This window comes from Numenius arquata, chromosome 4 (assembly GCF_964106895.1).
Source record: "Numenius arquata chromosome 4, bNumArq3.hap1.1, whole genome shotgun sequence".
NCBI lineage: Eukaryota > Metazoa > Chordata > Aves > Charadriiformes > Scolopacidae > Numenius > Numenius arquata.
The window spans coordinates 74,074,419-74,098,240 of record NC_133579.1 but is presented as its reverse complement, the minus strand read 5'-3'; the positions used below and the strand labels follow the sequence as shown (position 1 = coordinate 74,098,240).

Genomic DNA, 23,822 nt, shown 5'->3' with positions numbered 1-23,822 from the left:
CTACACGTTTCTTAAATACCTCCAGGGATGGTGACTCCACCACCTCCCTGGGCAGGCTGTTCCAGTGCCTGACCACCCTCTCAGTAAAGTAATTCTTCCTGATATCTAATCTAAACCTCCCCTGCCCCAACTTCAGACCATTTCCTCTGATCCACCCTTGGTGTGGCTGCACATCTTCCTTGGGCCACGGACCAAGTGCTCCCACGGAAAACCATCGCAGGAGGAGACCACCGAGCTTGTCACCTCCTACCCAGCTGATCAGTCAGAATCACGGCAGGCTGGGGCCAGCCCGCAGCAAAGTACATAAGCTTGGCACCTTTTCTTCTGATCAGAGCAGATCAAGGATCTTTGCTGAGCTGTTAAATGAGAAGTGGTCCTGCATGTTTCAGAGACTGGAAGAGGCTGCCCAGGGAGGTGGTTGAGTCACCATCCCTGAATGTGTTTAAGAGTCGTTTAGATGTGGTGTTGGGGGATATGGTGTAGGGGAGAACTTTGTAGAGTAGGGTAGATGGTTGGACTCGATGATCCCAAGGGTCTCTTCCAACCTGAATGATTCTATGAAGGAACAGAAGATGATGAGTTTCTTCCCCAGAGGTTGTATTTTATTAGGTGTTGTACAGACGTAAGTAAGAGAGAGCCGCTGCATTAGGGACCGGCGTTAGCAACCTACAGGTTGTTTCCAGTGGGTATTGTGTGTTTTGTAGATTCTCCGTTACCCGTTTCCTCTCTGCTTTCCCTGCCTGGTTTTCAATACAGCAGTGCGTGCAGGAGGCCTGCAATGTGCCAGTCACTGTAAGCGCAAAAACTCTTGGTCCTGTTCATATTAAATTAAATAAAAAAACCCCTCCAAAACCCACAAAAAGTAAAAACAACAACAAAAAAGAGGCTGATGTAGTGAGGTACCTTGCTTGCCTGGTGCCCCGCAGTGCCCTGATGCTCTTGTTTAACTGCCCTGCTTCTTAAGAAGCCGAATCTGCCGTGGCTCCTGGGAAGTCCCTGTGCAAGGGCAAATGTGGTGCTCCAAACGTATAGAGAAGAGGTTGGGGTACTGAGGTTGGGAGAGGAACGCGGGTTCAGCTCAGTTAGATGTTCAGAAAATGGGAAAAGGAAGCAGGGAGACCCAAGTACCGTTAGTTGACAGTTTGGGATGTGTTCCTGTTGTTAACTGCCACCATGGCATGGTGGTATCAGTTCTGGTGGCGGTGTGAAATAGCAGCTCAGTGCCTCACTGAAGGAGGAGTGACTCCGTGTGTTCACGTTCCAACTTCAGCTACCCACAGGAACACTGTGAGTGTCCCTTCAGAGAGGCCAGCATAAAACCTTTATTGTAGAAATGGTTTCTTTTGGTTAAACACAAAAAACCCAAGTATGCTCTACCTGCAGCCGTAAGGGGATTCCTTGATGAGAAGCTGTGTTACCTTGTTCCTCCCAGGCAATGATTGGACCCTCTCCAGGAGAAACCCTCTTTGCTCAGCGGTTCCGCAGTTCTGCATCTTCCCTCTGGCTGCAGGCAGTGCAGGCTCTCAGCACATGCAGGGTTTGCCCCAGTGCCCATTTCAAGTCTCTGCACAACGTTTTCTTATTATAACATAAACCTGCTTTGTAAAGTGCTCTTTTTTAATTTTTTTTTTTTTTAAACTAAATGAGCACCTCTAGTAGTAGGTTTCGGTAGCGGTGAGAAGAGCACTGATTTTCTATCCCTGGCTTACAGCCGTCAGGGCAAGTCAAGACCTTGTAGGATCTGTTCTTGAGCAGGAACCACCCTCTTTTTTAACTAACTCATAGAATCACAGAATGCTATGGGGCTGGAAGGGACCTCTGGAGATCATCTAGTCCAACACCCTGCCAAAGCAGGTCCACCCAGAGCAGGTTGCACAGGAACGTGTCCAGGTGGGTTTGAATGTCTCCAGAGACGGAGACTCCACCACCTCTCTGGGCAGCCTCTTCCAGGGCTCTGCCACCCTCACAGGAAAGAAGTTCCTCCTCATGTTTAGGTGGAACTTCTTACGTTCAAGTTTGTGCCTGTTCTGTCTTGTCCTGTCCCTGGGCACCACTGAGAAAAGACTGGCCCCATCCTCTTGACACCCACCCTTTGAGTATTTATAGGCGTTGATCAGATCCAAATCATGTCACGGTTGTTCTAGCAGTCTCTGGACTATGAGTTAGCATTTTTCTAGGCTTGTCATTATTTAAACTACTCCCCTTGCCTTGTCAGCCTTTTGTAGTGGAAGACTAGTTCTTAATTTCTCTGGCAGTTTCTTTTTAAAATGGCTCAATGCTGTAGCAGGAAAATGGCTTTTTTTTTTTTTGTGTGTCAGCGGTATCTGAAGGCTAATATTTCAGGCGTGAAGGAGTAGAAGGGAGAGACTCCTTGACAGCAGGCTGAAAACCCTCCTGAAAAAAACACCTTCTCCTCTCAGGGAGACATCAGCCTCTGCAATTTCCAGGCAGTGTGGAAGGAAACACGTTACAGGATCCTGAAGAACCCGAAGCAGGTCAAAAATGGGGCTCCTTAATACCAGCCTCTGGAGACTCTCTGGGGACATTCCAAACTCTCCTGGACACGTTCCTGTGCAACCTGCTGTGGGTGGACCTGCTCTGGCAGGGGGTTGGACTAGATGATCTCCAGAGGTCCCTTCCAACCCCATATCGTTCTGGGATTCTGTGAGATGGCACACAAGTGAGGAGCAAGAACAAAGAGGCTTTCTGGCCCTTTTCTTGAGCTGGGTGTAACCCAGCTGACACTGCTCCCTCGAAGATGCAATATCCATAACCTGGGATGACTGGACACTAGAGTGACAGAAATTTATGTATGAATTTAGCCCTAAAAGGCCCACTGCAAGAATTTAAAGGTGCCATTTGGGTAGTTCCCAGCTGTCCTCAGCAGAATCACTGACGAGCCTGACTCCAGGGGTTCCTAACTGGGTGCTGCATGGAATTCCGTTTGCGCTGAATAGCAGTAAACTCTTTAATGTGTGGAAGAGGACTGAGCACTCAGTAAGTAAATGGAAAACTACACGTAATGAACGCTGTTATGCAAGCTGTTACCTCAGTAGTAAGAGTTTCCATAGTTGTTTTTTTTTTTAAGCAGGTGTATACTCGCAATCTGCTGTTTGCTCATGTTTGCAACCAAAACACTCAGCACAAAAAGTGTGTGTAGCTACCAGCTGTCAAAAACTCCCCTGTTCTTAACCACGTACCACAAAACAGCTTTGCCTGCTTCTGTTCTTGCCTGTCTCCCACTAATTTACTAATTGCCATACCTCTGCCTTACAGCGACACCTGCTGCCACGGGCAGACTTGACAGAAAGATAGGTCTTGGCTCAAAGGTGGGATTTTCTGCACCCCAGTTGGTTGCTAGTAGCTTTTCTAGGATATATTCAAGTATATATATATATTATATATATATATATTCCCTGTCTTCTTCCTGAATCTGGTGTCATTGCTAAAGAAAGCAAATGCCCCTCAGGCCAGCAGTTGGGACCCACATGGTGTAAACGAGCCAGTCCCAAAATTGCTACCCACCGTACATTTGGCAGGACCTAGATGATAATTTAAAATCTCTTTTCTTGAAGCTCCTTTACTCTGCAGGTGGGGTGCGAATGTAGGCTTCAGCGTGAGGAAGTCCATAGGTCAGCTTCAGGACTGAGACAAAGCGCGCTGGAAATGACCCATCATTCAGCCACGGCAAAGTCGGATGTATGTTTGGCAACGTACGCTTTGGTTTGAATTGAAATAATTACGTGGCTAAAATCGTGACTTTGCCAAAGTACCAGAGGGTGCTGACCACGGGCTTGATCCGTTAGCGATGGGGTTAATTCCAGGCCTGTCTGATAACCCCCCTAATTCACATTTGGAACCGTCTGCAGGTTTGGTCAGATAAGGTGACTCCCCCTCTTTTCTGCTCTCCCCCTTTTAAATCTCTGTTAGAGCTCGTTCCTTCCGTGCCCTGACAGGAAATTGCTGGGTTATGGCCAGCTGGGGAAGGTTCAAGGTAACTCACCAGGTGAAAGAACAGAGACCGGCGATCCCACAGCTTAAAGTGAAAAACCAAAGTGAGGATGAGACCGAGTGCTTCGGAAAATAATGTCAGTAAAGTACAGATGTGATTGAATGTGAACTGATTGCCCGTTTCTCCCTCCCCCCAAGCTGCTCCGGGGCTCGCTCGCTTGGGGTGCAGGTAGTCAAAGGCAGAGGCTGGATCAAGAGAGATCCTGGAAGGGGGAAGCTTGAGTTTTCTTCAGGAAGAGGTAGACCTGTCAGTTGGAATCTTTGGTTCTTTCTTCAGGCACATTTCCCAATAGTTTGGTCAAGGACTGAAGGAGAGTAATTGGACTGGACATGCTAACTTTAATATATGGGCTCACGGGTATGCCACAAATCAAATGAGTTTGTGCAAAAAAAAAAATAAATGAGCAGAATTGCTGCTGGCTAGGAGCGGAAAGTACACCTGGAGAGAAACTTCAGTGGTACCCTCTTAGATGACAGATTTTGTTAGTTTAGAGTTCAGTGAAATATATTTTCCACTGTCATGATAGATAACTTATTTCAGTAATAGAAAAATAACGTTGTTTTTTCCAGCATGAAAGTAATCCCAGCAGGGATACACATACTGTACCATGCTAATACAATTCTATTTTAATACAAAGGAGAAACTTAGTGTCATTCCTGAGATGTTACTATTGCATTATCAAAAATGAATTTCAGCCAGAGCGAAATGACTGATGTTCTAAACAATATTATTAAAGTTTGCAGCTGGTCTCTTACAGACTGCAACAATAATTTAAAGGTTAGCTTTAATTATTTGGGGTTTTTTTATTTTTTTTAATGTTTCTGTACAGCTGCTTTTCATTATCTCCTTTTTTACAAGCATTTCTTTCTTAGCGTTCTTATTTTTAGCAGAAGCACTGGTTTGGCGGTTCTCTTTTTTTGTTTTTATTCTTTTCCAAATGCATCATTTTATTGCTGAATGGGTGGTGTCATCCCTCTTTAGAAGAGGAGAGACGGGGAATGCCCCGGTGAAATAAGCTGTCTCAGGAAGTAAATATTTCTTTAAAAACTGCTTGTTATTTTCATTATGTGTGAGGAAATGACCTGGACAGGCTGGAGAGGTGGGCCCAGTTGAACCTCATGAGGTTCAACTCATGTATTAAAATGTTGAACCTCATGAGGTTCAACAAAAGCAAGTGCAGGATTCTGCACCTGGGAAGAAACAATCCTCAGTATAAATACAGCCTGGGGGATGAGGTATTAGAAAGCAGCCCTGAGGAAAGGGACTTGGGGGTGCTGATGGACGAGAAGCTGGACATGAGCAGGCAATGTGCTCTCGCAGCCCAGAAGGCCAGTCACATCCTGGGCTGCATCAAAAGAAGTGTTGCCAGCAGATCCAGAGAGGTGATTCTGCCACTTTACTCTGCTCTGGTGAGACCTCACCTGGAGCACTGTGTGCAGGTCTGGAGCCCTCAATATAGAAAGGACATGGACCTGATGGAGCGGGTCCAGAGGAGGGCCACCAAAATGATCAGGGAGTTGGAGCACCTCTGCTATGAGGACAGACTGAGGGAGCTGGGGTTGTTCAGCCTGGAGAAGAGGAGGCTCCGGGGAGACCTCATAGCGACCTTCCAGTACCTGAGGGGGGCCTACAGGAAGGCTGGGGAGGGTCTGTTTACAAAGGCCTGCAGTGACAGGACGAGGGGCAGTGGTTTTAAGTTGGAGAAGGGGAGATTTAGATTGGATATTAGGAAAAAGTTCTTTACCATGAGGGTGGTGGAACACTGGAACAGGTTGCCCAGGGAGGTGGTTGAGGCCCCTTCCCTTGAGATATTCAAGGTGAAGCTCGACGAGGCCCTGGGCAACCTGGTCTAGTTGGGGGTGTCCCTGCTGACTGCGGGGAGGTCGGACTAGATGACCTTTGGAGGTCCCTTCCGGCCTGGACCAATCTATGAATCTATGAATCTATGAATGTGCCGCTCATGCCTGGGAAGAATAAAAAGTGTGATTCAGTTTCCTATCTGTCCCCATTCTTTACTCTGGACACCAGATGGGTACCTCCTTGGGGACAGGTGGATGTCTCTTCCCCCTGCAAAGGCTTTCCCTTTGGTTTGTGGTGGCGGAGGGGTATAGGGTCAGCAGTGACTTCTTACTGTGACCCTTGTCTGCTGCTGGAAGGAGGCGGTGTATTTTTCACCAGGAGGAAGGTAGCGCACAATTCCCCCCTCTCCAGTGGCTTGAGAGCCCTTCAGACGGAGAGGGCACCGTCACTGCAGCTCCCTGGGCACAGACCACCCTCCCCAAGGCATGTTTGCCTCCGTCCTGCGCCTGCCCGCGGCGTGATGAAAAACTGCTGGCAGAGGAACGGCTCAGCTCGGTGCTCTCATCCTTGGTGGAGTAACAGGGCAAGTGCAGGGTGCTGCACCTGGGGAGGAATAACCCCCTGCACCAGGACGGGTTGGGGGCTGACCTGCTGGAGAGCAGCTCTGAGGAAAAAGATCTGGGAGTCCTGGTGGACAACAGGATGACCATGAGCCAGCAATGTGCCCTTGTGGCCAAGAAGGCCAACGGCATCCTGGGGGGCATCAGGAAGAGTGTGACCAGCAGGTGGAGGGAGGTCATCCTCCCCCTCTGCTCTGCCCTGGGGAGGCCCCATCTGGAGCACTGGGTCCAGTTCTGGGCTCCCCAGTTCCAGAAGGACAGGGAACTGCTGGAGAGGGTCCAGCAGAGGGCTACAAAGATGATGGGCGGCCTGGAACATCTCTCTGATGAGGAAAGGCTGAGGGACTTGGGTCTTTTTAGTCTGGAGAAGAGAAGGCTGAGGGGGGATCTGATCAACGCCTATAAATACTTAAGGGGTGGGTGTCAGGAGGATGGGGCCAGTCTTTTCTCAGTGGTGCCCAGGGACAGGACAAGACGGAACGGGCACAAACTTGAACATAAGGAGTTCCACCTAAACATGAGGAGGAACTTCTTTCCTGTGAGGGTGGCAGAGCCCTGGCAGAGGCTGCCCAGAGAGGTGGTGGAGTCTCCTTCTCTGGAGACATTCCAAACCTGCCTGGACATGTTCCTGTGCAACCTGCTGTGGGTGGACCTGCTCTTGCAGGGGGTTGGACTAGATGATCTCCAGAGGTCCCTTCCAACCCCATATCATTCTGTGATTCTGTGATTGCGTATCGAGAGAAATAGCATGACCGCTCCTCTTCTTGCTTATTTTATGAGAACCTGTCCTCTTTTCTTTGTTTTCAGAATAGGTTTGTACAAACCCCCAGGAAGTCCATGCTCTTCTGGTTACGCTTTCTACTTTGCTCTCACAATTGCTAAATATTAAGTAAAGTAAAATATTTGTGTGATTCCTAAAGCAGGCCCTGAAGCAGAAGTCAACGGGGCTGGGGAGTAGTAGTGGGGGAGAATGGCGACAGCAGTGAAGAAGATGAGATGAATGATTTGGTGCAGGTGGGAGGAGAATTGAGGCTGACAGAGGGTACTTGTGTCGCCGTGAGTTGATGAGATGATGTGTGTATCTGGAAGCCGGAATAGATGAAATGGCAAAGAGGGAGCTGTTAGAGATCAAGACAGACAGCGAAGCGAGGAGGAGCAAAGAGGTATAGCATTAGGGCTCAAACACTTTTGGGCACCCTGTATTTGGACAGTCATAAGTACGGTTTGAATCCTGATACCTGAGGAGCAGAGCTTTGCTCAGCACAGGTGGCTTCACTGAAGTCAGGGACCTTCTCAGGGGGTGAGGACCCAGCTGCGGGCAGGAACCTCTCAAAATATGGCTTAAAGCAAATACCATTTTATGCCCCTCCGGATAAGCCTTTTAAAACTGTTGAAGTTCAGAGTGGGGTTGGCTACAGGAAGCATTAATCACGTAAAGGAAAGTTTAACCTACTTCTGTTGTTCACAGCTATTGATTTTGGTTTGCTAAAAGAGCAACAGTATCAAGTGTTTCTGAGATGGGAAAGCTAGCTGTTAAACCAAATTTCTGAAACTCTCTTTCTCTGCCGGGGGACTATTGATAGGTTGAACTGTGACTTGATATTACTCAGTCCTACCTGCGCACAAGAGAAATGAAAGCACCAGGGTCTCCATTTCTCTCGTCTTTTTAACCTTAATTCAGTTTATAAAGATGGCGGTTCGATCGTCTTTTCATCTTTCAGAGAGAAATCCTTGAATCTTTAAGCAAAAAAAAAACCCAACCCAAATCACAAAATCCATTAAAAGGTTAGTGACTGTTTCAAGCCGGGGGCAAGGCCTTCTGCAGGTTGAGCACCGCGACTTATTATTAGCTGTACCGTTCCTCTTGCTGTTCTGATACCCAAGTACCATGTAGCATCTTGTGAATCAAGAATTCACAGATGTCTTTCCAGGTCTACATGACGGCGAGTGTCATGTGTGAAATCAGGACATTGCTATTCCTGTTCCTTGCTAGGGAGAACAGTCCCCCAGTGTTGGGTGTTTCACGGTGCAGAGAGACAGCCGTCTGCCTTAGGGGCCGAGTCGTGTGTTATCAAATTGAGAGGAATCACAGAATCATAGAATTGTCCGGGTTGGAAGGGACCTTTAAGATCATCTAGTCCAACCATCAACCTAACTCTGATAAAAACCATCACTAAACCATGTCTCTAAGCACTATGGCAACCCAGCTTTTAAATCCCTCCAGGGATGGGGCCTCAACCCCTTCCCTGGGCAGCCCATTCCAAGGCTTAAGAACCCTTTCCGTGGAAACACTTTTCCTAATCTCCAATCTGAACCTCCCCTGGTGCAACTTGAGGCCGTTTCCTCTTGTCCCATCGCCTGGGACTTGGGAGAAGAGACCGACCCCCCCCTGGCTACACCCTCCTTTCAGGGAGTTGGAGAGAGCGAGAAGGTCTCCCCTCAGCCTCCTTTTCTCCAGGCTGAACACCCCCAGCTCCCTCAGCCTCTCCTCACAAGACTTGTTCTCCAGACCCCTCACCAGCTCCGTTGCCCTTCTCTGGACCCGCTCCAGCCCCTCAATGTCTTCTTTGTGGTGAGGGGCCCAAAACTGGACACAGCCCTCGAGGTGGGGAAGTGATTGGGTTTCACCAAAACTCTTAAGAGGGAGGACCTTTGCTCTAAACATATATTGCTGAAGGGGGCTGCTTGGACTTGACCTCGAGTGTCTCAGCTAACACGTTTGGAAGTAAACTAGTAAAACGTAGTGAGGAAATAAATATTTTAGGTGAATTGAGGAAAGTCCTTCCTTGCACACATTCATATTTACATATGAATATTTACATATGAAATACATATATTTACATATATTCATTCATTTACCAGCAGGAGTAGGGAGGTGATTGTCCCCCTGTACTCAGCACTGGTGAGGCCACACCTGGAGTATCGTGTCCAGTTTTGGGCACCTCAATCCAAGAGAGATATCGAGGTGCTGGAGCGAGTGCAGAGGAGGGCAACGAAGCTGGTGAAGGGCCTGGAAAACAAATCCTATGAAGAGCGGTTGAAGGAGCTGGGACTGTTTAGTATGAGGAAGAGGAGGCTGAGGGGAGACCTCATCACTCTCTACAGCTACTTGAAAGGACACTGTAGAGAGGTTGGTGCTGGTCTCTTCTCACAGGTAACTAATGACAGAACGAGAGGGAACGGCTTCAAGCTCCAGCAGGGTAGGTTTAGACTGAACATTAGGAAAGAATTTTTCACAGAAAGAGTGGTCAGGCATTGGAACAGGCTGCCCGGGGAGGGGGTTGAGTCACCATCCCTGGATGTGTTTAAGAGCCGTTTAGATGTGGTGTTGGGGGATATGGTATAGGGGAGAACTTTGTAGAGTAGGGTAGATGGTTGGACTCGATGATCCCAAGGGTCTCTTCCAACCTGGACGATTCTATGATTCTATATGTACTTGTTGTGGTGTGGTTTTGGTTTTGGTTTTTTTTGTTTCTTTGGGGGTGGGTTTTTTTTGGTTTTGTTTTGTTTTGTTTTGTTTTTTCTGTTTGGTTTTGTGGTGTTTTTTTTTTTTAACTCACATGTTGAACATTAAAGAAAGGCTCTGGTCTGGGAATTCCCCTGTATAGACCAAGGGGAGGTAGCAGAGGAGCTGGTCAAGAATGGCTGAGCAGAAGGAGGCAGAACTGAGTATCTGGGAAAGGCAGGAATTTTTCTCTTTTAGAACAGGGAGATAAGAGGCAGGTGAAAAGACAGGCTTCTGTATAATTCTTCTGCTTCAAAGCCCTATAGGTAATAATACTGTAGGCTCCAAGGGTTTATGAAAGGTGAAATGCAGATTAAACAATTAAAAAGGGTTTTTTTTTTTTTAAACATTTTACCAGCTCTTCCCTAGCAATACTGATTTAAAGCAGGCCAAGGGCAGGAACACGCTACTTCAAATGAAGATGTCGTGTGAACTAATCTGGAATCTCTAGCACATCTGGTTGGTAGGGTAGCATGGGATTGGTGCAGTGACTCAAATCACATTTGAACATCCTGTCTTCTGATATTTTCTGTTGCTCATAATGAAGTGTTTATTATGGACAGAGCTTGTAAATTAAATAGAATATTGATATTCTTTTTGGCCGACACTTGTCTGATTTAAATGAAGACATATTAGATATACTTAGGATAATTTTTTTCTCCCTCCCTCGTAAGCCTTGTTTCTATGGAAAATTTAAAAGGGTGATAATTTCCAATTAAGTAGCAACATTGGAAAGGAACACGTGGTATAGTACGATTCACAGCTACCGTATAGTTCTTTGGGTTGGTTGGTTGGGTTTTTTTCATTGAACCATTTTGAGAACAAAGAGCACCAGATACGGCGCGTGATCTATTACCATTTGAACAAGACTGTGCCTTGGGGTTTCGCTTGTTTGTTTCGCTGGGGATGTGTTCTCAAAGCAGACCTTCACAAGCAGCTCGGGTGCCCTAAATCTAGGTTTTATTTTGTGAATGCCCAGGTTTCAGCTGCAAGGAAGAAATGGCCCCAAAGAACAGACCGATATTTTTGCTCAATAACGATTAAATGGTTTGGCTTATGATCAAGGGATGGGAAAATGCTTCCATATTAGCATTAATTTAAAAGGGGATATAATACAATTAGATAGGAGGTCATTTAAAAAAACAAACAAACAAAGAATTCCTACCTGGTTTCCATGAATTCACTTCTGAACTTCACACTTTAATGTATGCTTAAGTCCAGTATCTCTTCTTCGAAATGAAAAATATGGACCAAAGTGAGAGGAAGAAGTTCTTTCATTTTGCACTTTTAGGGCTATTTATCTTTGTAACACGTTGAAATTTAAGGCCTGAAGCACTAATTCTGTAGCATTTTAATAAAAATCACCTGCAATGTAATGATCATCTTTGTAACTGGAAATTAGGTATGAACAAATCTGCTACTAAAAATAGTTTTTGAATAGCCCAGAGGCTTGGAGGTTTTCGTAAAACCCTGAGCAGTCTAGAATTGGGGTACAGGAGTCCCTGCTGAGACATTACTTTTCCATTCCCTTTAAGGCTTTCTCCCTTGAGGGGGCCTTAGGGAGCTGCCCGTGGGGTAGAGGGTAGGGGTAGAGGACAAGAGCTGTGTCTGCTTAACACAACGATCTAGCGGTGGATTACCTTAGAGGAGTTACCTGAGGCCAGCAGGGGAACAGCGTCCTCTCAGTTGGCCTTTCCCATCATGCCTTCTTGTGGAAGAACATCAAGACTAAGCATTTTGGCACGTCAGCATTTCCCACGGGAGAGCAAGCTGGCTAGAGAGATCTGATGGGTAACTAATGGGTGGCTCTCTAAATAGTATCCAAACATCGTATTTCCCAAAACATAGCATTAAATTATGAACTTCCCTGTATTAAAAATCTTCTGAAAGGCTGGACTTTCCTCCAGTAAATTTATGATTTTACAGTTTCAATCTTGTGTTTTGCCTCCACCCGATGTGATTTCAGGTTCTCATCAGCTTTGCATAGAATTGCCAAATCATTTAAGCCATCAAATTGGGTCCTCGTAGAGCACGTACACAAAGCTTTTGGTTTTGCATCTACTTTTCCTATTTTAGGGATGACTTAGATATGGATCGTCTCAGGACTTTGGTGAACTAATGGCATTATATTTCTCAGCTGCACTGTCATTGGGAAAGCTGTGTCATAAGTGCATGTCCCCAGGAGAACCAAAATATAAAATTTTCAGTGAAAATTCTCAGCAAAAGGCAGATGGTGGTGTATTTTTTTTTTTTTTTTTCTTATCTCAGGGAGGAATAGAGGACACCTTGAACACTGAAACGGCTCGGTGTTTTTCCCACGGGCGCGTTGTGGAGGATACACGGGTCGTGTATTATAAATTCAGCCTCTGATTCTTTTTGCAGCCTTGCTATGAGGAGAGTTGTCACACGCAAGCTTATTCCCCTGGAGAACATACACTCCTTTTTCTTCAGTAAACTCTACGTTGCCTCCTACACATATTTTTATTTGGAGTTTTATCTTAAGGTTCTCTTATAGCTTCGTTAAAGGGAAGTTTTGAAATCAATGTACTTGCTGCTTCATCACTTTTCTGAACTGGGAAAATGCTGCTATGCCATCTTCATTCAGAACCAGACTCCTTGCATATCGATGGTGATACTTTTTTTTTCAGGGAGAACAGTATTGGGTATGCATCTGCTCTGTGTAAGAGAGGTCAGATGAGAAATCAGAATTCAGAATGAGAGCTTTCAGCGTTGTTTGTAGCCAGTTCTGCCTGTCCAAATGAACTTTGTGACCTGTGATAATTTAATGTACCATTTTATCAAGATAGCTAAAAACTTTCAAAAAATGATTGCCATTGGTGATTATTTCTTTTGAAAATGTTAACTCACACCTTTTATATTATTTCAAATATGTAAATATTGTATTTTGTCCTTCATTATGGGTTTTTCTACTCTTTTCTTTTCCAAATATGAATAGCGAAAGAAACACGTTTGACAAAAGTATACCATAGATCTGATCTGTTGGGTCTGTGTGCTAACTTGTACTAGCTGACCTTAGAATCGTAGAACCATAGAATGGTTAGAGTTGGAAGGGACCTTAAAGACCATCGAGTTCCAACCCCCCTGCCCTGGGCAGGGACACCTCCCACCAGACCAGGTTGCTCAAAGCCCCATCCAGCCTGGCCTTGAACCCCTCCAGGGATGGGGCAGCCACAGCTTCTCTGGGCAACCTGTTCCAGTGTCTCACCACCCTCACAGCAAAGAATTTCCTCCTAGTATCTCATCTAAATCTCCCCTCTTCCAATTTAAAACCATTACCCCTTGTCCTATCACTACACTGCCTGACCAAGAGTCCCTCCTCATCTGTCCTGTAGCCCCTTCAGATACTGGAAGGCTGCTGTAAGGTCTCCCCGGAGCCTTCTCTTCTCCAGGCTGAACAACCCCAACTCTCTCAGCCTGTCTTCATAGGAGAGGTGCTCCATCCCTCTGAGCATCTTCGAGCTCTCCTCTGGACCCATTCCAAGAGGTCCATGTCCTTCCTGTGCTGAGGACTCCAAAGCTGGACACAGGACTCCAGGTGGGGTCTTTCTTGACTGTTGGAAAATTTAGAAAAAAGTGCGTGCCCTGGTAAGAATATCATTTCAATTTTAGTTTTATTTTGAGTAGCAAAATTTTTGGTCCTGGTGGAGGTAGACAAAAATCTTCTTTTCCTGAAAGGAGCAATACATCATAATATCAAAATCGTGCTCAGGTTTGTCCTTCGAGCTGTATTCAGGTGGCAGTGCAGGAATAACAGAATCCATGAAAGCAGTCTGGTTTAAATCGGTACAAGCGCCAGTGTGTATGTACTTAGCTATTCCGAGCATGAAATAAAGCAGGTAAGATCAAGTCTATTTCAAAGCTAACGTTATATTTCCAGTTTCTTGGGGGAACTTCCCCAGTAGGTTACCGCTGCCCGAATCTGAGAGTTAAGAGAACGGAAAAGACGTAAGGGTCAGTCAGATACAAAGGGGTATCATAAATGAAGGAATGATATTATCTGCTTCCTGTGTTTTAGACAAGTAATTCCAAGATACTGGCATATTTTCAGTGTTTTAAAGTATTCACTTAATTTGGGCTAGTTTCAGAAAATGGGATCATTTCTCAAATGGAATTGGTTTATGGTGCCTTTAAAGAATGCCCCATAAAAACTGTTTGGTTTTTTTTAAACCATTTCTCCTGATGCCGTTTTTAATAGTTTACTATTATTATTGTTTGCTTGAAAATCTATTGAACGGTTTATCTGTTAAGGGTAGGGGAAATGATGTATACACAAGATTATGTCGCATGAACATAGGGTAGCTGTATATTATCAAGACAGTAGAAAATACATTATAAAGAGCAGTTCCACATGCATTAGGAAATTGTATTTACCATCTTAATTTTCCCTTCTCTGGTTTCTTGCTTGTCCCTCTTTTTGATATTTCTTTCCAAACAACTTTTAGACTATTCTTTTGACTACTTTAAATAATTTTTCAAGAAGGTGTTGGTGCAAGTTTGATTGGTTCAGAAATTTATGCATTGTAATATTCTAGTAATCTTTTAGCAAAATTGGAGTTTCTGACTTTTATGAGTTCTGAAATTTCCTTGACACACAAAAGTTTTTTGTTAGACTATGATATAAAATGCTTGTGTGAAAATCTATTCTGGGCTGCTAAAGAAAGATGTGTGCATGAGATTTAATATATTTTGTGCTATTTAAAATAAGTGTGTGATTAATTTTTTGATGAGTTGCAGACTACTGCAAATCCAATTTAGGCAAACAAAATTTGGAATATAAATGTGTTAGCTGAAAATATTTAATCATAGACATGAATACGAACGTATCATGCTCATTGCGTTACACTTGCAGGTTGGCTTGAATTATTAATGCATATTGTTCAGTGGAAACGGAAGAGACGATAGCACTGACTCTGGCGGTGATGAGGAACGTGGTCTTGCTGGTGGCCAGTAGCAGGAGGAGATGATTTCTCTTTCTTTGCTCTCTCGACACAGCTGATCACCCTTCCCCTCGTACTGCCCCCCCTTCCCTGCCCCACGTCCTGCTGGCCGTGGGGTGGGGAGCAGAGATTGCGTGCGGGTTGCTCCCGCTGGCATTGAATCAGCAACGCCCGATCAAAAAAAGAGGATTTTTTTTTTCTCTCTACAGTTCGATCCCTTGTGCAAATCTGTATGTTTTAATGCTAATAAAGGTGATGGGTTGGTTTTTTTTTTTTTTTGGTCAGCTTTTTCCATGCAGGAATAGTCAGCTCCCTACCAAGGTTTGCCTGATAACAACACAGACTGGCAATTAAAATCGCAGGCGGTCGGGGTGTTCCATCATGTTTGTAGCTGTTTATCTTCCTTGTGTCAGAAGTCAATGTTGCAGCGATGGAAAATATGAAATGAAGAAATAAAAAGTTGCAATCAAAGCTTGCAGGCAGTGCACGTTACACTGAATTATTAAACAATATAATTTAAAAGCTTCAGAAATAAAATTGATGTTGAAGCCTCTCCATTTCACTTGATAATCAGGTAATGGATGCAGAAAAAAGCTCGCTGTACAGCCTTTAGGTTGCTTTACCTTCAATTATATTTTGACGTATGTGTGTGTTTTAGGTATAGGACAGCGATAGACAGGTTGTAGTAAAGTTTCGTTGGTGAAGCGCGTTGTACTTAGGAAGCAATGAAAAGATGGTATTTGAAAGTATTTGAGGTTCAGTAAGGGCAAGTGCCGGGTCCTGCCCTTGGGTCACACCAACCCCATGGATGCTACAGGCTGGGGGCAGAGTGGCTGGAGCTGCCCGGCAGAAAAGGACCTGGGGGTGTTGGTCGACTGTGGGCTGAACATGAGCCAGCAGTGTGCCCAGGTGGCCAAGGTGGCCACCAGCATCCTGGCCTGTGTCAGGAACAGCGTGGGGAGTAGGACTCGGGAGGTGATGGTCCCCCTCTACTGGGCACTGGGGAGGCCCCACCTCGAGGGCTGTGTCCAGTTTTGGGCCCCTCACCACAAAAAAGACCTTGAGGGGCTGGAGCGGGTCCAGAGAAGGGCAACGGAGCTGGTGAGGGGTCTGGAGAAGAAGTCTTGTGAGGAGAGGCTGAGGGAGCTGGGGGTGTTCAGCCTGGAGAAAAGGAGGCTGAGGGGAGACCTTCTCGCTCTCTCCAACTCCCTGAAAGGAGGGTGTAGCCAGGGGGGGTCGGTCTCTTCTCCCAAGTCCCAGGCGATGGGACAAGAGGAAACGGCCTCAAGTTGCACCAGGGGAGGTTCAGATTGGAGATTAGGAAAAATGATTCCACAGAAAGGGTTCTTAAGCCTTGGAATGGGCTGCCCAGGGAAGGGGTTGAGGCCCCATCCCTGGAGGGATTTAAAAGCCGGGTTGCCATAGTGCTTAGAGACATGGTTTAGTGATGGTTTTTATCAGAGTTGGGTTGATGGTTGGACTAGATGATCTTAAAGGTCCCTTCCAACCCGGACAGTTCTATGAAAGGCAGGCTGATGGGATGTATTATGAAGGATACCTGGCGTGGTGTCCATGGGGGTTTGGCTTTTGAGACTCATCGGATCCTTCCTCAGCGACTGGGGGGTTCGACAGGCAAGGTTTGGATGGGAGATTTCAGTTACCGACGGCACGTCCGTGTGAATCTGTGGGGAATTCCTGGTGTCGGAGACCAGACTTCAATAAGATGCAAACGTGTGATTGTACAGAGCTTGGATTCCTTCTCGCTCTGGAAAAGATGGGATTTAAGGCACAAGTGGGCTCTTGAGCAGCTTGTCTGATTTGTGAGGATCTTTGATTCGACAGATTATTCTTTAAAGACGTTCAAAACAAATAGTTTATGAGAGAAAAAGTCCAGATTAACATTTAGTCTATTTTTTTAATCTTTTTTTTTTTTTAGGGGGGGGTGCGGGGAGAGGGAGGTGTGTGCCTTGATCAGTTTTTTTTACTGTTACCTGGTAATAACAGACGTGGGCTCGGGGCAAAAAGAAAAGCTGATTAAATGTTACATTATTGCTTTAGCTCTCATTTATCAAACAGAGAGAAAAAAAAAAAAAAAAAAAAAAAAAAGAGGAAATGAAAAGAATAAACTTCTTCCTGATTCTTCCTCCCGGTGGCATCAAGCTACATCGCCTTGTCATCAAAAAGGTCACTTAGATTTTAGCCGAAACGACGGCACCACGCGCTTTGTTTTATGTTGGGGCTCCTTCCCCTTGGTTTTTGCTGTGACACGGGGGCTGCCGGTTCCAGCGAGGGGCGTAAGGCAGCGTGCGAGCATCCCAGCTCCCGGGTGCGACAGAAGGGGAGAAGGATGACAGGGAGGAGAAGAAAAAACCTCATCCTAAGCGAGGGCTGTAGCTGTAGGAATATTAAATCTAACGCCTGACAAGAGATTACTCCAAACCCAGCAGCCTTGAATATGAATCACTGTAATGAACTCTGGGTGGAAGTGTACCCGAAGACAGGCCAGGAGCTCACTCCAGTGAAAGCACCGTTGCTCTCCTGCCTCTGACAGCACGTTACTCCCACGTTCACTGATACTCAGCTTTTTGTGCTTGCAGTTGTGTTTTTTCGTACGTAAGACTTTGTTTTTAAAAGGGTTGATCTATTCCTTTTTCTTTTATTCCTCCTTTTTTTCCTTTTATGCCTTTCCCCTCTCCCCCGCAAGGTGAGCTTTGATATTTTACATTTTTTAGGATTTATTCCTTCCCCCCCCACCCCCCCCCCCCAAGGTGAGTATTGAGATTTTTAATTTTTAAGGATTTTTTTTTTTTTGGTAAGATTTTGTTTTGATGATTGTGTAACTTAGCTTTTGGCTGAACTTCAGGGGAGGTTTCTGTCTGTGGGAGACATTGTTTAATTTTTTCCTTTGTTGCATTTCTGTGTGAACTTTATAGGAAGTTGTGTGATCCGTGTGGCGCTTGCTCGATACTGAGTCAATGCACTGAGAAAAGAATAGTGTTTCCTAATTCATCAGCACATCGGTTCCTCCCTTGCATTCTCATATTTAATTGTGTAGTGAATCCTGCCTCTCCTTAGGTTAGGTCTCTATGACATTTAGAGCTCAAAGTGGAGTGATTAAAGAAGCACAGCAGTTTTGTAGGGAACATATAATTACTTTACTAAAGGTACAGTGGTTTTTCATCTGAGATGCATAACCCAGTCCATATGGAAGTAGGCTGCCAGCTCCGGTGTTGGCGAACCTTTTACTTGAGGACTACTGGGCTTTTATGTTCTTTGGGTGATACAGATGGTGTAGAAGTTGGGTTCCTGATGGGCCTTTCTTGGGTACGCAGGCAATGTAAGAATAGCAGGCATTGTTTTCTTTGCAGCAATTGTTAAAATAAAATTTGCTCCTGGGCTGGGAGTATGCATGCAAAATTGCAAATCACCATGGGCAGAAAAAGGAATAAAAAAAGAGGAATTTGGGGTGAAATTCCAAAGAATGGTCTCAATCCTAGAGAAGAGGAAGAGGAAGAGAAGAGAAGAGAAGAGAAGAGAAGAGAAGAGAAGAGAAGAGAAGAGAAGAGAAGAGAAGAGAAGAGAAGAGAAGAGAAGAGAAGAGAAGAGAACACAAGACAAGACAAGACAAGACTGAGGGGGGATCTGATCAACGCCTATAAATACTTAAAGGGTGGGTGTCAGGAGGATGGGGCCAGTCTTTTCTCAGTGGTGCCCAGGGACAGGACAAGAGGTAACAGGCACAAACTTGAACATAAGAAGTTCCATCTCAACATGAGGAACTTCTTTCCTGTGAGGGTGGCAGAGCCCTGGCAGAGGCTGCCCAGAGAGGTGGTGGAGTCTCCTTCTCTGGAGACATTCCAAACCCACCTGGACACGTTCCTGTGTGCAACCTGCTGTGGGTGGACCTGCTTTGGCAGGGGGGTTGGACTAGATGATCTCCAGAGGTCCCTTCCAACCCCATAGCATTCTGTGATTCTGTGACTCTTTCTAATTCTTCCCAGACTGTGGGAATGGCTCTTTGGCAGTTGTGATCCTAGAAGGTGCCAATTGCTCCTACCGAAGGCTGACTGCTCTTTGCTGCTACTGATTCCAGCAGTGTGAATGCGCAACTACACCAGCAGCTTAGAAAGCACTTGTGTGTCTCTACAATTCCACCTGGAACCACAGAACATCCTGGGAGCAGGTGACGTTCTCCATCATGCTTCTTTAAAGCCCCGTGCACTGATGCAATTTAAAATACTGATGCAATGCAATTTATAATAAGAGCTAAGCCTTTTCATTTTCAGAGAAATTAATGATAGACCTATTTTAAATAGTTAAGGAGCCTCCTTAGCGAGACCAGTGTCCAAAAGCAAAGCAGAAAACTGTTACGGACTGACAGGTGATTTGCTCAACAGCCCTGCAGATGGACCAGAGGAGAGATGTCTGCGGTGCGCTGTACTGGGTATGTAATAGCAGTTGCCTAATCCCAGGTAGAAACACAGGGATGGGAGGGAATAATTGGAAATGCAAATATATCCCCTTGGGAGCAATCTGCATCCGCACAAAGCCATGGGTTTGCTAAACGTGTTTTTGCAGTTTCTGCAGGACAAAGGAAGAAAAAGAGAAAGCCCATAAATACAGGTTATGCATTTTGTTACCGGTAACTGGTATTTTTTTATTAATGCCGAGACAAAAAATGCGTTAGCCAGATGTATCGAGCAAACCAAGCGATTCTCTGCATATCTACCATATATTATCACTTACACATTACCACCAAGTCATTAATTAAGCAGGGTTCTCTTACGTGTAGATTATGCTGGCAGGTTAATTATGGTTACCAGGTTACTGAATCAATAAATGAATGAGGGAACCATCTTGCATACCTAGGAGAAGTTGTGTAAAATTAGAAAAGCAACAGAGGGGATATACTAAGGCAGTTTGGGAGGAGATGTCATAAATTTGAATGTAGGCAAAAAACGCGGCTTAATTTCAAGATCTCTTCGAAAAAAGAAAAAATATTTTAAGTGCTAATTGCAAGGAATAGCAGGATAGGAATAATAATAGGAATAATAAAATTATGTTTTTTTCCCCAGGTTTTGGTACTGTTTATAAAGATATTCCCTTTTTATGTGCTCATCTTAGTCTGCAAGAGTTGCATCTGTTCTGTAGCGTCTTTTCTCCTGCCTGAATTTCAGGGCTACTGAAGGTGTGATAAAATACTTGCTTCTCTTCTCCAAAAAAGCTTCAGGACTAGTTAGCTCAGAGCCAAGACCTTCCTTTTTTGTTTTTGAGATGCTGTTCATATCCTGTCTTACAGCGGCAGGAAGTTATTTACATTTACCAAAAAGTGTAAATATGAACATAATAGAAATTGTTTCCATTATTTTTGTTGTGTTAGAGTAAACTTTGTAAAAACATATTCACTAATAATTGGCCCTAAAATTGACCTCTCAACTACAGTTGCCCTCAACTAATGGGAAGTACTTCACTGGTTCCTAGCAGAAGAGACACCACTTAGAATGAAGGATATTACTCAGAAAATTTCAGTTTCTCCATTCATGTTGCCTATGGGAAACTCCTTCAGAAATACCATGGGCTGATAATATGCTCTTGACGTAACGCTTCCTCAGCATAGAATCATAGAATGATAGAATTGTCCAGGTTGGAAGGGACCTTTAAGATCATCTAGTCCAACCATCAACCTAACTCTGATAAAAACCATCACTAAACCATGTCTCTAAGCACTATGGCAACCCGGCTTTTAAATCCCTCCAGGGATGGGGCCTCAACCCCTTCCCTGGGCAGCCCATTCCAAGGCTTAAGATCCCTTCCCGTGGAAACATTTTTCCTAATTCCAATCTGAACCTCCCCTGGCGCAACTTGAGGCCGTTTCCTCTTGTCCCATCGCCTGTGACTTGGGAGAAGAGACCGACCCCCCCTGGCTACACCCTCCTTTCAGGGAGTTGGAGAGAGCGAGAAGGTCTCCCCTCAGCCTCCTTTTCTCCAGGCTGAACACCCCCAGCTCCCTCAGCCTCTCCTCACAAGACTTGTTCTCCAGACCCCTCACCAGCTCCGTTGCCCTTCTCTGGACCCGCTCCAGCCCCTCAATGTCTTTTTTGTGGTGAGGGGCCCCAAACTGGACCCAGCCCTCGAGGTGGGGCCTCCCCAGTGCCCAGTAGAGGGGGACCATCACCTCCCGAGCCCTACTCACCATGCTGTTCCTGACACAGGCCAGGATGCTGGTGGCCACCTTGGCCACCTGGGCACACTGCTGGCTCATGTTCAGCCGACAGTCGACCAACACCCCCAGGTCCTTTTCTGCCGGGCAGCTCCAGCCACTCTGCCCCCAGCCTGTAGCATCCATGGGGTTGGTGTGACCCAAGCTGTTGTTCAGCTCCCCATAGGTGGAGCTGAAGGATATTTACTGTTGCTGTAATTTCAAATGCTGCTGGAGTGAACACAATGCAACTCCCAGTGCAGTAACTTGGGGAGCATTTATTGGTGGTGGCACTGAGTTCCTCCTTCTGTGCTCTTCCACTAAGCAGCACAATGAAACAACTGATTTTTCGTTTCTGCCTCCATTCCCTAGTTCACTGAATGATGCTGGAGTTATATCAGAAAGGAATTTGACAGATAGAAAAGGTGGGAATTTGACAGACGGAGCTATTTCTGAGGAGTGGAGCTTAACACGGCATATTCAGGTTGGAGAGCCTGTAATTTGTGATAATGCCAAGGAGAGCAGATTGGCACGCTGAGCTGGCGACGTGGTGCCCTTGTGCCTTTGTGCTCTTAGCATTGTCTCTTCTGATAACAAAAACATGAAATGGTACCTTGGGTGGTGGCCAAGGGCATGGCTCTCCTCTGCTTCCAGTTGTGCTGGTTGTAAAAGCTGCCGTTCCCAGTTGGATAACAGAGTCTTTGCTGGAGGTTTTGGTTCTCCTGACCCATCAGAGCTCAGTGAGCTACTTGGACAACCATTGCTTCGTCTGGCTCAGTTCACAGAGGTAGGATTAGCAAAAAGCCTTTAGATAATGTCTTTACTGACTTGATTCATTCTGACTTACATAAGCTAGAGAGTACTTCCATGTGCACCACACCTGGCAAATTTGAGGGGTCTCTAATAACAGGATAGTAACCTTTGGGTCAGAAGAGAATCATAGAGTAGAATCATAGAATGGTTTAGGTTGGAAAGGACCTTAAAGATCATAGAGTTCCAACACCCTGCCCTGGGCAGGGACACCTCCCACCAGACCAGGTTGCTCAAAGCCCCATCCAGCCTGGCCTTGAACCCCTCCAGGGATGGGGCAGCCACAGCTTCTCTGGGCAACCTGTTCCAGTGTCTCACCACCAGAGAAGGTGTGTGCCAGGCCTGTGTTCTGGCTGACCACTTGAGATACTCTTCCCTCTACAAGCCATGACATCCATTTTGGTCACCCTGGAAGATAACTTGTCTTTGCCCCATGTGTGACCGTTAACATTTCATCTCTCTGTCGCTTTTCACCTTTCCGTTTGGTTTTTTTTTTAATCTGTTTAAATTGTAAACTTCTTGGAAGATGGTTTCTCTGTTTTCATGATGCCAAGCAAAACAAAGCCCCAGTCTTGTTCAGTGCTTCAGTTTCTGCTGAAATAATTAATGAGGTTTTGTGCGAGCTGTTGCAAAGTGCCTAGAGACTGCTAGATTTGCCTACACAGTTGCCTTGCTGCACCTTGGCCAAATTGTTGTTTGTAAAGCAATTTTGTCTCTAATATAAAAGGCACTGTATAAAATCAGTTTCTATTATCATTTCATAAAGAATTTTCCATCTGAATTGTAAGCTTAGGATTGCTGACTATCTCCTTAAACACTTCCAGATAATAATGATACATGTTCTTCCAGGTAATATATATCATTACTTTTTATCAAGCAAGGCTTGGTTCATAGCTGTAGAAATAATATGATTTACTGGCCTCCAGCCAATCAGTTAATTACCTGCTAGTTACTTAAAGCACCTGGGGCTTTGGTTCATTCCGGTGTAAGTTATTAACTTGCCAGTAAAGGATCAGTACCTCATAAATAGTTTCTCTAAATAAGCTTACGATACTGCTGAAGTTTCATTTTTTTAAAAAAAAAGTTGTTATTTATTCTTATTTATAAGAATAAATATTATAATATTATTTATAAGAATAAATTTATTCTTATTTATAAGAATAAATACGGGAGGGGCAGCTTTAATTTGCATTTGTATAAGGCAACTGCTTTGATTTGAGATATCAGATAGTAACCCCGTATTGAAGACTGTTTTTTTCTGTAATACTTCCTCAGTTTGTTTTGGGTTTTCTGTTAGGTGCTTTTAAAATAATAAGATCACCTGGAGCAGTTGGCCAGCCTTAACTTGTGGTAAATCCTTCGAGATAATTTACAACAGCTAAGGCTGTGGCTGCCTTAAAGTAATTGAGACAGATAATAGACCCTTCGTCTCTCTTTTTCTGTATCTCATCCCTTCTTTTTCTCCCCGGAACTCCTATGCCAGCTATTTGTTTAAAACGTACGGGAATAGATGTAAAAATCAGTGTTCTCAGAAGGAACAAGCTGGGGCTCTCTTTGGCCTGGGTAGCGTCGTTTAGGCAGGTTCTGAACCCGAATTTAGAAAATAATTTTTCTGCAGCAGGGCTTTGCTTATAAAGAGCGTCTCGACTGACGAATTGATTTTGTAGCTCAAGAGGAAAGAAAAGATTCTGTAATTGCTTAGGTGCTAGGCTTTGCTTAGATGCCTTCTATCTGCTAAATAAACCGGTGGCCCAGAGAGCTAATTTAAGGACAGGTATTACACACTCTTCTTGCAACGGGCCATTACTTAATTCTGTGTGAGCTGAACTCCCTGAGAGACCTTAACAAATATGCCCAGGTGAAAGGAATTACATTAATGTGGGTGCAGCTGTAACCTCAAGTGAGAGGAGAAGCTAAA

At 45.1% G+C, this 23,822-nt stretch overlaps 1 protein-coding gene across 4 annotated transcripts in view; it reads left to right on the top strand.

Annotated features, from left to right (window-relative positions):
• Nucleotides 1-23,822, top strand: part of TPK1 (thiamin pyrophosphokinase 1) — a 361,500-nt gene that overhangs the window by 121,074 nt on the left and 216,604 nt on the right. The window contains exon 4 of one of the 4 annotated variants that reach the window (XM_074146491.1): nt 772-792. The exons of the other annotated variants lie outside the window; for them this stretch is intronic. Within the exon in view, the coding sequence (XP_074002592.1) occupies nt 772-792 (21 nt within the window). The remainder of the gene's footprint in view (nt 1-771; nt 793-23,822) is intronic. 4 annotated transcript variants of the gene reach the window in all.